At 38.6% G+C, this 14,294-nt stretch overlaps 1 protein-coding gene across 5 annotated transcripts in view; it reads left to right on the forward strand.

The window, feature by feature from the left end:
- The window catches only part of mrtfbb (myocardin related transcription factor Bb), a 47,066-nt gene that overhangs the window by 20,987 nt on the left and 11,785 nt on the right, over positions 1–14,294 (forward strand). For 2 of the 5 annotated variants that reach the window (XM_089128759.1, XM_039686302.2), the window contains 9 exons: positions 1,467–1,563; positions 3,996–4,061; positions 7,501–7,556; positions 8,003–8,078; positions 8,216–8,356; positions 10,169–10,329; positions 10,614–10,730; positions 13,288–13,535; positions 14,054–14,222. In XM_089128759.1, the coding sequence (XP_088984885.1) occupies positions 1,467–1,563; positions 3,996–4,061; positions 7,501–7,556; positions 8,003–8,078; positions 8,216–8,356; positions 10,169–10,329; positions 10,614–10,730; positions 13,288–13,535; positions 14,054–14,222 (1,131 nt within the window). Of the gene's footprint in view, positions 1–1,465; positions 1,599–3,995; positions 4,062–7,500; positions 7,557–8,002; positions 8,079–8,215; positions 8,357–10,168; positions 10,330–10,613; positions 10,731–13,287; positions 13,536–14,053; positions 14,223–14,294 lie in introns of those variants that run through there. The other 3 variants (XM_039686301.2, XM_039686303.2, XM_039686304.2) reach the window with 2 other exon arrangements.

Genomic DNA, 14,294 nt, shown 5'->3' on the forward strand with positions numbered 1-14,294 from the left:
GAAAAAAGGTCCATTGACTGTTGTCAGTGTTGTGGAAATGTATGAATTTTAAGGCCCTGATTGTGAGGTTGTGAGGAAGGAGGACCCAAAAGCAGAAGAATGCTTAATTTCAATTTATTGAAACCATAATAAAGTTGGAGCGAACAGATAACCAGCAGTGAAGAAAATAGTCAGGTAGGAATCAGAGTCCAGGATAATCAAATCCAAATCGTGAGGTGAGAATCAGTATCAGACAAGCAGGGTAGTCAGGCGAGGAGCAAACCGGGACATCCCATCTCACAATCAGAAACAGGCAGTAGTTCACAGAAGAAATCAGCTCAGAAAGGCAAACAATAACCCAGGCAAATCCAAACTCCAGTACTACAGTCCTAATGATCGGCAGTGATAAAACAGTCCAAGTCCAGTGAATGCTGGAGAGGAACAGGCAAGCGGGCAGAGAAAAATATGTTAAATAAGAAGAAAACAAAACTACTAAACAAGGAAAAAAATGGCAAGTGACCAGTAAAAGTTAGAACATACTGGCAGGCAACAAAGGGGAAAGAAATCATAAATGTTGCTGAGAAATCAAGCAATAAAGGGAGACAGGTGAGCGCAAATGAGCAGATGCTCTGATGGCGAAACAGAAACAGCTGGGCGCAAATGCACGTGGAACACAAAAGAGGAAGATCAAACCCGAGTCCTGACCCGACCCAGATCGCAAACTGACATTGAACCAACGTGGAAACATGACATCGAAACAACGTTGATCTGACATTCTTTTGCTCATCGAATTAACGTTGAACCAACGTCAGACGCGTCATTCTTTCAAAACTAACGGAAAATCAACTTGAAATCAACGTTGTTTCAATGTTATGAAAGCAAACCAATTTTCGATTTTCATTTAGTTAATTCGTTAATACGTTAATTCGATGAGCAAAACAATGCCAGATCAACGTTGTTTCGATGTCATGAGAGACGTCGTTTCCACGTTGATTCAATGTCAGTTTGCTGTCTGGGGAGGTTCTTTTTTTGTTCTTCACTTAGGGGTGAAAAGTGTTTTTTCTAAGAGTGTAGTTTGAAGGTGTTTACAAGCCAGAGCAAACTTTTCTGGATGGTTCGTTTTGGCGATCTGTTAAGCTCTGAAAACAAAATCGATGCATGGTTTGGGCCTAATTTTGTTTGAAATGTCGTCACACCAGTTCGTTTTTTTGTTTTCGCCTGAAGTATATCAGGACCTTTATACATAGCAGCTTTCTGTTGGTCTGTTGTGAAATTCTGTGTGGGAAAATCTTTCGCCATCAGGCAAAATTCCTGATTGTGTGGATTCTTATTGAAATGACCTGATTTCGTCTGCTAAAATTCGACAAACAAAGGCAAATGTGACCGAAACTTTAGGCTTGAATTTGGATTTAGATTGAATCTTGAGGACTGGGTTGTAGGGGAGTGAGATTTACAGGGATCTAAGCTGCCTTTTGTTTATTGTACAGATTGAGAGTGAAGCCTGGAGCCACATAAAGGTCAGTCAGGGTTCAGCAGAGAACATGAGGAGTGACATCAGCTCAACAAACACTGGGATGACTGCAGGCATGTACAGTCATACTGATGTGAAGATGATTACGGTATTACTCTTCCATCAAGCTTCATTCGCCACATTGTTTTGAAAAAGCCACTTGGTTGTGGCATGGATCTTGATTTGTATTGCATAACCCACTTTAATATTGAAACCCACAGGAGTTCCTGGCACCCATAAATTATGGAAAACATGGTTTGGGACAGAATGTTCTACGCTTTTAGGGGGGGGGGGGGGGGGGTTTAGGAGGGGCACTTGGTCCCCTCCTTTAGTCTGTCCACTCTTTGTTCTTGGCGTACATGGTTCCAACCTTTCAAATCCATGGAACTTTTCAAATGCACAAATGGTTCTTTAGAGCATTTAAAAGTTCTTCAAACTGAGAAAAAAAAGGGTTTTCAATGGGACACAAATGGCTCTTCTGTACGGCATTGATGCAAAAACCCTGTTTTTAAGAGTGTTTGATGCTGAATGTATATGTTTTATGTACTCCCCCCATGCCATTTCCAAAATCTTCAGTTTCCCAGGCCTTGTTCTCACAACGGCTGGGTTTATTTTAGCAGGGGTGAGTCAGACAGAGTGGTCGCTCTCCCGGGACTTAAGCATAACTGGGTGTGCTAGGCCTCATTCTGCAGCCAATCAGATTGGATCTGTGCTCCCAGTGCTGGCGATGGGTGTAAGCTGGGCATTTTCCCCCTTCCGCCGTCCCATGTGTCACTATGAACTGCCACCCTCCTCTTCGAATGTTTTTTGCAGAGGAGTGGTGCTATTCTCTCGAACCAACATGCCCACGCCTGTGTGTTTTCGAAATGTACAAAACGAGTTATCTAGTGGGATGGTGAAAAAGCATTCAGGCCTGGCCAGGGTGTAGTAGGCTGTGCATAACGCCTTGCATTTCACCCTTTCACTCAGGCATTCACTGTCTTTTTGAAGTTCCTGTTGTTAATGCATCAGTGCTTCCTCATCCAAAGCATAACACCTTGCATCTCGCTTTTTATGGGCAGCGAATCCAAAGCCAAGTCTTATGCTGACATCACCTTGAGAAGTTGATAGGAACATTGCACTGTTTATTATTTTGTGCTTTGGACGCTGTTCTGTTGTTGATCAGTCTTATAAACAGCATTCTGTTGTTTGCTTTTGAGGTTAGTGCTGTTGAGATTTTGTACCGCTTGAAAATTTTATTACATTTTAATTAAGCACGACTCTTTGGTTTAACTTCAACCCAAAACATTTCGGATGAAAGGGAGAATTTCGCATACGATTTGTTTGTAATAAATCATAGTATAGTAATTAACAGAAATAATAAAACACTAAAACTGAGCAATACTATTAACTGTAAACAAATTATGATTTCCAATTATACTCGAAATAATGCTGAAGCAATGCAATGCTTTGATATTAGTGTTTCTACATAATACATACATTTCTACAAGATGTTTATTAATATTTTGATAATATTTAGGTTTTATTTTAGTTTTCTGTTTAATATTAATTTACTTCATTGTTTTTTAATATTTCTATTTATTATTTTTTTCCGTTTTAGTGATTTTAGTACATTTATTTTAATACAAGTTGGACTGAATGAAAATGGGAAATGTTCTCCACAAACGTACTTTATTTCAGAAACTGAAATTAAATGTTTTGTTTGTTTGTTTGTGGACAAATGTGGGCACAGGTGTGATCCTAATTTTTATTTATTATAAATGTTATATCACTGTCTTTGATAATGTTTTTTTTTTCGATCCATTTATGGTGTTTTTGAATTTATTTACTTCAAAAAAATACCATATTTTCTATGTAAATTATGCTTATTTTTATGTTTTATTTTTTTAACTACATTAAAATATCAGTCCACTAAGTTCTTAGAGCTAAAACCTAAAGATGAAGTGACTTTGCTGTCACCTGGTGTCTTATTTTATCTTATTTTCGAATGCTCTAAATTACAGTTTTTCCCATTCATTTCTATGGGTGCCCATTTTTGACCCAAATACAATATTAAGGAGTTTTTTTTCACCCACTTAACATTGTAGAATTGAGTAAAAAAAAAAATGTGTGTGATCAGGAGGCAAGCTTAGGAAAAGTAGCCAAGACTTGTACCGCTCAGATCAAGGGAAGTATTTTTTAAAAATAAATCAAAACTATTTTAACCCACATTTGTCCAGAATACGGTTTTAGGATTAAATTGTATTTAAAATTCCTAAATTATTTTTATTATGGTTTTAGTTTCATTTATTTCATATAAAATATTTTTAAAAAAGGCATTGAAAAGGCACTAAAGGCATTGTTTGTCAAAGATTACTGAACACTGTATGAAGAATCTGACAATGAGTGCTTTTGTGTCATGCTTGCTTAGGTCAAGCCCTGTTTTGGACTGTATCTAGTGCATTTCAGAGAGTATTTATAAGTACAAGCTCACTAAAGTCCCATTCTGTTTCTGCTTCCTCCACAGTGCTACAATTAAGACTACAGCAGAGGCGCACACGCGAGCAGCTCGCGGACCAGGGCATCATGCCACGTGAGTCTGCATGCTTCATGGAAAAATAACACTTAAATGTCAGCCATTAATGTTTAGACAATTTAAGCCTAGACTTTCATGAAGTACTCTGTTGAGACCACGTCAATATGTTTGACAAATGTTCTAATTTCTGGCTATTGTAACACTTCACAAATCCAGTGTCATTTACAAAGTGGCACACACATTATTACCTAATCTTTGCACACACACTGTACTTCATAAAGTGGCCACAGTTTGTTTGTGGATTACTCCTTTGGCGACAGGAGGATGGAGTAAGTTATGCGTGTCGGTAAGGAGAGCAGTTCTAATAAAAGAAAGTGTCTGTTGAGGATACAAACTGATAAGGAAGGAGAGATAGAACAATGGTGTGACTGATGTCTGTCTGGAACAGCGGGAGCTGTCCTGTTCACTCAGGGCTTGCCGTCTGTGTAGGGCCCCTAACGTCATGGTCCAAGCTCCAAGAGTAACAAGAGTGAGTCAGCGGCTGGGCCTGCACTTTTGCTCAGCGAGATCCGTGGTTACCTCCCGGGCTTTATAGTCAATGGTTAATGGCTCGGAGTCTCCCACAAAGACCAATTCTCGCATTCTTTAATCATATTCATGTTAGGATTATACCTTTACTGAAAAGGGTTGTTGTTAGTGGAAGTAGACCGTTTCAGAGCCCTTGATTCATGATCAGGGTGAGCAAAAGATAGTTTTGCTAATCAAGGCACAATCACTGTGTCAGAGCGCACATTTCCTGTTGACTGTAGATTCAACACCCACAGAAACCCGCCTCCACTCACTCACACCAGCTCAGAGATCCACTCGTTGACGCTCACACTTTGACCTGATTGGTTAGTAAGGTAGTTTGTGACGTCAGATTTCAAACGTGACCGTCTTTGGTTCACTGCAGTTTTGAGGAGAAAACACTCAACAATGGTGTTGACTTATGAATTTTTACATGGTTTGTCTTAAAGCATATTAAAAACACCACGTAGACATATAAACAACATTAAAGGGTAATTCCACCTGGTGGAGACATGAATATGTATTGAAAGTGGGTCATATATGTGATGAAAAGGCAGAAAATGACTTTTTAGCGCTTGTGGATTGTAGACAACAATCCCCATAGTGCATTGCAATGCTCAGCTCTGCAGGCCACTCCCACTACTCCGGCCATCAATTTAGACTAGAGTTGAGCTCCACTCTACGCTACCGCCTGGAAATCATTCGCACAATGAAGTCAGATAATGCGCGGTAATATAATATGACGAGGTAAGAGCGTCAAGGCGGCGCCAATCCATCAGCCAATGGATTGATCTGATTCTATATGGGCTTCAGACAATCGGCACACTTACTCTGACGTGATTTTACACGTGAAATGCAGCCAAACCTTGGAGCGTTTTGTCTTCGGCATCTTCATTAATCTCCTCGCTATCAGACCTTCCGGGAGTCTCCCGCATATTGATAATGGCTCCCTGATGCCCGAAAATAGCGAGTGAGCAAGAGCGCGCATGACTGTGCTCCAAACCGTATAGTGCGCGCACGAAGGAGAGAGCTTTGCGTGTGTGCGCCTCATAACACAGAGACTCAGGCACCGAAATTTTCGTAATAATCGGTCTGGGGTGCGTTTTCCGTACAACAACGTAGTTCGCTGCTTCACTACCATAGTACGATGCATCGTTGGAAAAATCAACTAGCTAGTCACGGCTGTTTCCTGAAACCCACTGTCGCAAAGTATCGTTCAACCATGTTGGTTTCGCTCGTGGTGGAGTAATAACTACTTTTAATGAAACTGATTGAGATCAAATTAACGTTAGATTTGTTAATATAAATTACAGACATGTCATCTGAGGACTATTTCTAATTGTTCTCAGTTATTTTGCTTTATTACCAGACTCAATATTTGGCTCGTTCTTACATAGTAAAGCACGTTCGCACATGCGCACTCTTCAAACACGGTACTTTAAATCTTTTGACAAACTAAAAGACGTAAATTCCATTTGTATGTATTCTAAATAAAAGGCACCGGTTGTACTGAATGTCAGCTTGCTTATTTTGCTCAATATAAGGATTTATTACCTCCAAATGTGTTGCAATATAGAAACGATGTCTCTAACCACAGGTCGAGAGCTGTCGTTCAAACCACACAACTTTGCGATGCTGTTTGCTAATGTCCGTTGGAACGATGGTTTTGGGAAACACCGACTCGTTAAACTATGCTGATAACGACGGAACTTGCGACCATAGTTGGCTAACGATGCTTTCGGGAAACGCACCCCTGGTTATTACCGTTTACATCGGAACCGGTTCCCTATTGGCTCAGTGTTTCGGTACCCAACCCTATCCATAATGCATCCGTCCTCGTATTCAGTAGCTTCGTCCATATTTTCAAAAAGTTTCTTCCGGTGAAATCAAACGCACTGGCACTGATCTGTGATTGGTCTGTTAGGTCCAACCCCCTATGGGCAGGTTTGAAAGGGTGGGATCTAGTGCTTGTAGTCTTTACAGAAATCCCCCTCTTACACTTCCTCCTACAATGACATAAAATTACGTTTTTTGCGTCATTGTAGGAGGAAGTGAAAAAGGTAAATAGCGGATTTCTCTCGTCTCAGGGGAAAATGAGAAAGTGTTGCACGACCATTCAATAGTATAACTGGGTTTCTAACAGTGGAAATCTTAATGCAAATGAGTGGAGTGACCCATTAAAAACTTGATTTTCACCACAAGGGACTTTAAAAATGGCAACATTGTGTGAAATTGCATTGTTTTCAGAGTATATCTTGAATTTATTTCTTTTTTAACCCATTGGAAAATGTACTTTTGCTTTATCCATAAATCTAACAAAATAGTTTATTTTATAAATTGTAAAGCACATATTCTCTTAAGTGGGTCAAAATGCTGACTTTCTAGTTTACCTTAAGTAGTTAAGACAATCTTAGATTGTCCCTTATAGGGCAAAACTTGCCTTTAAGTAGAATTTCTTTAGAGTGCAGCAGTTTAACTCAGAAAAATGTTTAAAATAGTTTTGCACCACATAAAGAAGAGGTTTATGGAAGCTTGTTTCTGCCAGGGAATAAAACATTTGAAAGGTGATTGCGACTTTTTATCTACAAATTCAGACTTTTTTTTCTCACAATTGTGAGTTTATATCTAACTTTTTTTTTTTTTTTTTTCAATTGTGATTTTTGTATCCCAGAAATTGTCTCGCAATTCTGAATTTTTTCTTTTTCAGATATTGACCTTTATCTTGCAGTTGCAAGTAAATATTCTGCCCTTTTTTCAGAATTGTGAGATAGAAACGCAATTGTGAGTCATAACGTCTGAATTTTGAGCAAATCTGAGAAAAAAAAAGGCTGTTACAGAAACAAGCTTCCATTGAAGTACTAAACTGTGTAATAAGATATTAAATGATGTCACTTGTCTTGCTTTTAAATGAGGATTATTTTCCTTGCAGCGCTGAAGACACCTGCAGTTTTTCATGAGCAGGTCAGAAGTTTGGAGAGGGCAAGGGTAAGACTTCACTGCTCGGATATATTCTTTCTCTTTTCTCACATTGGTTCAACAAAATAAGGATGTTTATGTTAAAATCACAAGAATATCGTATTTTCCACCATTGAGAACTGGCCTCAAGTATTTGGACAGTGAAGCCACACCTAAATAAATATGAATATTACATTTACAGTTTGCAGATGTCACTTGGTTTTATATAAAGCAATGACATCCAGACATTTTGAATATTACAATTAAATTCAACAATTTTGTGTGCATATTATATTATACAAAATGAATTGCATAATATAATTTTACTCTGGCCATCAGCCACCCTTTTTTCTATATGTAAACATGTGTCAGCTACTAGTTTACTATGAGAAAAGTAACATGCTGAGATGTATGTTCTCCAGTTTTTTATTAATAATTTACTAAATTCATATTCATGGCATTTCCTTCAAATACAGACTGAGAATTTCCTGAAACACAAAATCCGCAGCAGACCTGAACGTGCTGAACTTGTCCGCATGCACATTTTACAAGGTAAGCACGTAACCAAACAGAAGTGAATTCACTCTCGAGAGCATTTTCAATGTCAAAAGGTCTTTTGTTTCACTTCCTGGATACTTCATTTGTGATGTAGCTTTAGTATATATTCTGAAGTTGTTTATGTATTTCAGAAACCCATGCAGAGCCTTCTTTGCAAGCCACTCAGATGAAGCTGAAGAGGGCACGTCTAGCGGATGACCTCAATGAGAAGATTGCACAGCGGCCGGGACCAATGGAACTGGTGGTGAAGAACATCCTGCCTGTTGACATTGGTAAAGACAATAAAATAATGTATTTACATGCTTAATAATATTTTTTTGTGGTTGAAAACCAATGAGTGCCTCTTCATCTGTGTAATTGCTCTTCTCTGCGCATTGCTGTCCCGGCAAAGCTTTGATTCCCGATCTAATTGCATTATAATGGTGCGTTCGTGTCCCCCAGGGAAGTTCGTATTTACAAGGTGGGAAGTCGTGGTTACGACAAGTCACTTTTGTCGGAGCAAGTGTACCATCTCTTTATTAACTACACAAAAATACAGCAAGGTTTTTAAACTCTACTTCCAGAAAATGAAGTACAAAAATGTGCGTCAGGTGTGTTTTTCTTTTTTACGTTTTGAAATAATTTATGAAGCCACTGTAAAATTTATTGTTACGTATTATATTGTTATATTACAATGCTGTTAAATTTTGTGCCCGGATGTAGCACTTTTTTACAGCGTCATTGTTAAACTTGCAGTCACATTAGTAATAACTATAAATAGGGCTGCACGATTATGACAAAAATCATAATTGTCGATTATTGCCTTGAAATTGTAATTGCGATTATTAATTGCGATTATCACAATTTACATTGAATGATGTTTTGAACAGCTTTATGCCATTGTTCGAAGTGACTGCATGCAAATTGTTATATCAAAATAAAACAGCTGAAAACTCCTGGAAAACTTTCAATGCTTTTCTATGGTTTAAAGTAACACCAAGTAACTTTTCCTCTTCGGTCGCCCTACTGGTTGGAAACGAAATTGTCTATTGCCGCTGTCGTAAATAATTTAGCCTACCGTTGCACGCACGCACGCTCGCTGTTTATCCAGCACCGGCTTTAGAATGAACGATGTCCACAGACAAGGTAGAGTATGTTACATGAATTCATGAAAGGATGATGTATTGCGACATCAGAAACGAAGCAAACGAAATAATGACTATTGTAGTGCTTGATGTAAAGCAGTCGAATTTTGTAATTCTTTTTGTGGTCGGGTTTCTACCTGAAACCCGAAGTTACATAGTGCCAGTAAAATTGATACAGACCCCGTCAGGCGACGGCAGAAGTGCCTTTCACCCTGTTACGACTTGATGAACCACTGATAAGATTTTGGAAACATTATTTTAAGTAAACAATGTTAGATAGTGTTGCTTTAATGCTAATTATAATTATGATGTTACACTAACTAAAATTAAAACAATGGGGGAAAAAACCCTTAAGATAAGCTGTAAAAAAAAAAAACACATTTTAAGCACACAGAATAATGTAAGTGGACTTTTTATAATTGTGCCTTTGAACGATTACATAATTGTGGCATCCATAATTGTAATCGCGATTACAAATTTGATTAATTGTGCAGCCCTAACTATAAATTATGCTTAATTGCATTCTAACCCTAAACCCCAAACCTGACCCTAATCCTCTATAGTAAGGACATGTAGTTACTTAATATTACTCAGTACTTACATGTATAACTATAGTGTAACAAGAACACCTTAAAATAAAGTGTAACCATTAATGAGAGCGGGAATCAAGTTATCATGCGTCACGACAGCTACAGATAGCTCCAAAATAAGCGAGTCAATCTATCTTGATGGATGGTGCAGAAACGTAAAAGGTGACCAATAAGGTGAGGTTTTTCTCACGTGTGACTTCCACATTTTGCTACATGTTGAAATGTTGCCTCGTGAAAGCGAACCGAACCAAGAAGAAAATGCAACATTATAACAAAATGAGCACCTGTTTCAGAACAAAGCAAACGATCTACGTGTCTGAAAATTTCCTAACTTTTGTCTTTTGTTGTTTTTTTTTGTTTGACACTGCAGTTGCTGAACTGGATGTTTATAACTTCAATGAGGACAGTAGTGAAGCTCTGTCTCCAGAACAGCCAGCTAGTCATGAGTCTCTGGGCTCTGTATCTTCTCCTATAGAAGCCAGACTACCTGAGCCGTCCGTTGTATCGCCTCCGATCGGCTCCAAACTCCAGGTCAGCCTCTTAGCAGTCCTTGGATGCACATCCACACCATATTGACTGATAACCGGTTCAGGAATATTTAGTGTTAATATTTATAGTTAGCTTTTGATAAAAAGGTCTGATAAAGAATTAAAGCATATGAAGTAATATTCCGCTCTCCAGAAGAGCTAAGTTGTCTCCACTTTACATTTTCCATGCAACTTATTCAGACATCAGCCCTGTGATGCTGGTTAGATGTATGTGTCTCTGTCTCTTCTCACGGCCATATGGCTTTTAATCTCTTTTTATCTCAATAGTGTCCACCTACAACCCAGTACTCAGACTTCCTGAGCAAAACATCGCTAGAAGATGGTCGAGTAATGACTGCCATTACTGCTGCTGCTCCCACAAAGCCAGCACCCACCCTTGTGAAGGTAAACCATATGTCCTAACCACAGTGATGTCATTTCCTGTCAGTGTTTATTTTCAGAGATAATGGTCAGTGACTCACAGTATTACTGGCTAATTTCACAATAGCAATTCCAGATAAATAATGAAATATGCCACACAGACAGTGAACTCAGAAATTAACTGAAGAAAAAAAAAACATGTTTGTGTTTTTGCCTACTAATACAAGAACATCAAATGTGATGCGATCTGGGAAAACCCGTCGGATGTCGCGCTGGTACGTTTTCAGTAAAGTCTATAGATTGAATGTCAGGTTTTTTTGTCAAAATTGGGTTTTTATTAAATTTTTATTTTATAACATCTTGTTTATCATCTTTGAATATATCTTGGGAAAATTCACTAGTTTAGTGCAGAAAAATAGCGATTTATAATGGCCAGCTGTTTCTCTTTAAGAACACGCAGGCACAGCGGAGGGGCAAAAACAATATCTTCCGTTTAGCTCTCTTTCTCTTAACACTACACCTATCAAAATAAACAACATAACAGAATAAAGTCCAGTCCTGGGTTGACTACAACAGCACGCAAGTTTTTATTTATTTATTTTTATCCAGTGTTATCGTGTGGTGTGACGCGGAGCACAAGAACAACATAGTCTGAAGCTGCTCGTTTAAAAGGTCTTGCTCGCCTCTCAATCGTCCAATTTCAAAACGGTTTTCACAGGTTGAATTTTGAGTTTGTAAGCTTTAGAATGATACCTAATCTATGATGATTACTAAACTATGTGAAAAAAGGAGCGCCATTCGTCCCGCTAGCAGGACGTGACCGTTAATTAAACCTGTTTTTCTCAAAATTCCATTTCTGAAAACTTTTGTTACAGAGAAACGATAAAAGAAATAAAAACAGATTTGGAAATGGCTTGAACACAGCTTTAATATGGTCTTAAAACCTGTAATATGTCAAATTTCACCATGTGGTGGGTTTTCCCAGATCGCATCGCATATACACTACCATTCAAAAGTTTGGGGTCGGTACAGTTTTTTTTTTTAAATGTTTCCAAGGTTGTGGTAATTTGATTAAAAAATAATAATAATACAGCACAAAGTAAATAATGTTGTGAAATATTATTACAATTTAAAATAACTATAATGTGTTATATTACTAATATATGATAAAATAATAATAAAAAACATGATAGAAACATGTTAATTCATGCTAACAACACATTAAAACATGCTAGCAACACGCTAATTCATGCTAGCCATGTGTTAAAATATGCTAACATGTTATATGAACAACTTGCTAAAACATACTAAAAGCATGCTAAAACATACTAAAAGCTTGCTAAAGCATGCTAAAACTTTATGACTGTGTTAAAATATGCTTGCAACATATAAATGTTTTAGTAAGACATGCTAATTATCGAATTAACGTTGAACCAACGTCAGACCCGTCATTCTTTCAAAACTAACGGAAAATCAACTTCAAATCAACGTTGTTTCAACGTTATGAAAGCAAACCAATTTTCGATTTTCATTTAGCTTTGAAGAATGCCGCGTCTGACGTTGGTTCAACGTTAATTCGATGAGCAAAATCAACGTTGTTTCAATGTCATGAGAGACGTCGTTTCCACGTTGATTCAATGTCAGTTTGCTGTCTGGGTCTGTAGTTTTAAAATAGAAATGTTTGGTTACATTATAAATGCTTTACTGTCATTTTTATCAATTTAATGTGTTCTTGCTGAATAAATTCTTTTTAAAAAATCTTACTGACCTTTTGAACGGTAGTGTATCTTTAGCAAGATTCTGTTCCAAAGTGTAGACAGGAGAGATGTAGAGCTGTTGTTTGTCACTCTAAACAGCTTGTTTAGAACAACTTGTCAAAGATATCTTAGGCCAAATGAGTTTCAGAAGAGCACCAGATGCAGAGATAGAAGTGCTAGCAGCCGCCTTCTGTCTTCAATTGGAGGTCAACTGAAACATTCACACTCATAATACGGAGAAGAACAAACTTAAGCTGGGGACATAAGAAACAGAAATCAAGCAATAACTTGTGCTTCTATCATAATCCAAGCATACTCCGCATATTTACTACATGACAGCAGGTCACTGCTGACCCTCTCGCACAGTCGTGCTTTGGGAAACCTGTGCACACATACAGTACGCTAGCTTGAAATTGTGTTATTACATCCTGATGACTTTCAACTCCCTTCCCCAGAAGCCAAACCACTTTCATGTGTATCCTGTGACTCAATATTTTAGAACAATGAGGGTCATGTCCCCTCCACACATCCTGTTTCCTCTTCCTGTGATTTTAGGTAGATTCATACATGTGTCCCACCTATTCAAAGCAGTTGTGGTCTTACCCATAAATCTCTCAGCTCATCGTATTCTCATAGTGCTGACACCTCTTGTTAGCAAGATGACGAGGCTAGTTGAAACATCATGGGAATCACCTGAAATCACAAGTCAAACAGACTGGGGATATAATTCCAAAGCGGCAGGGTGTTGAATGTGGTCAGTATGTTTGCTGTGTGATTTCAGGTGACACTTTTTGTTCAATTCCTCCCCCCTTGTTTCCATGTAGCAAAGCCAGCCCAAACAGTCCAGTGACAAGAGTCGAAGCAAGAAGAGTAAAGAACCCAAACCACGGATTAAGAAGCTCAAGTATCACCAGTACATCCCGCCCGACCAGAAGCAGGAACCCAATGAAGCCCCAATGGACTGTGCATATGCCAGGCTACTTCAACAACAGCAGCAGTTCCTGCAGCTCCAGATTATCAGCCAACAGCAACAGCATTACAATTACCAGGCCATATTACCAGCACCACTTAAGTATGTGTCACATTTCCAGTGAAGTTTCCAACATTTGAGGCCCTTTCTCATGACATTCACCACAAAGTTACAGTTGAACTACGTACACTGTAGCTTGACACTTATCTTCAATGTTCAATGTGCAATGTCATGTGAAATGGCCTGCAGGGATGGATATATCATTGGTTACGAACCAGTGCAATTGCATACGATTCTGAAATATCAGTTTCAGCTCTGACATTAAAAGGATTTATTATGAGCCTGATTGATTTGCAAAAAGAAATTCGCAGCTCGGAAAGGAATGTGAGCGTTGTGTGCTATGAGCGATAGCCTTTAAATAATGGTTTTGCCTATTAATCTTAACAGACCTGTCATCACCACAGCTGTAGAATGGCAGTTCCTCATATTATTTGTCAATTTGGCTCCTGTTGACGCAAGATGTACCTCTGCTTCTATTGTGTAGAAGGGCTTGCCTATCGTGAATGATGAGAGAACTGGAAGTTCCTATTGCATTTAAAATACCCCATACTCCTCTGCAGGCCAGTAGCTGAGAGTCAGAACAGCTGTCCCAACATCACCCTGAGCACCAGCCCAAGTCTTCCCTCTCCCATTATGGTGTCTCTGCCGAGTATGGCTTCTTCACGTCCCAACAACACCTCGACCGGTCGTAAAACCGGGTCTCTGCCTGCCAACCTAGATGAGATGAAGGTGGGTAATATGCCCATTCATTTTCCCACCTCAAATAGATAAGTGTGCAGAAGTACAGTTGTTCTTATGTCT

This window comes from Pimephales promelas, chromosome 3 (genome assembly GCF_988280905.1).
Source record: "Pimephales promelas chromosome 3, fPimPro1.hap1.1, whole genome shotgun sequence".
In the NCBI taxonomy this organism is placed as follows: Eukaryota; Metazoa; Chordata; class Actinopteri; order Cypriniformes; family Leuciscidae; genus Pimephales; species Pimephales promelas.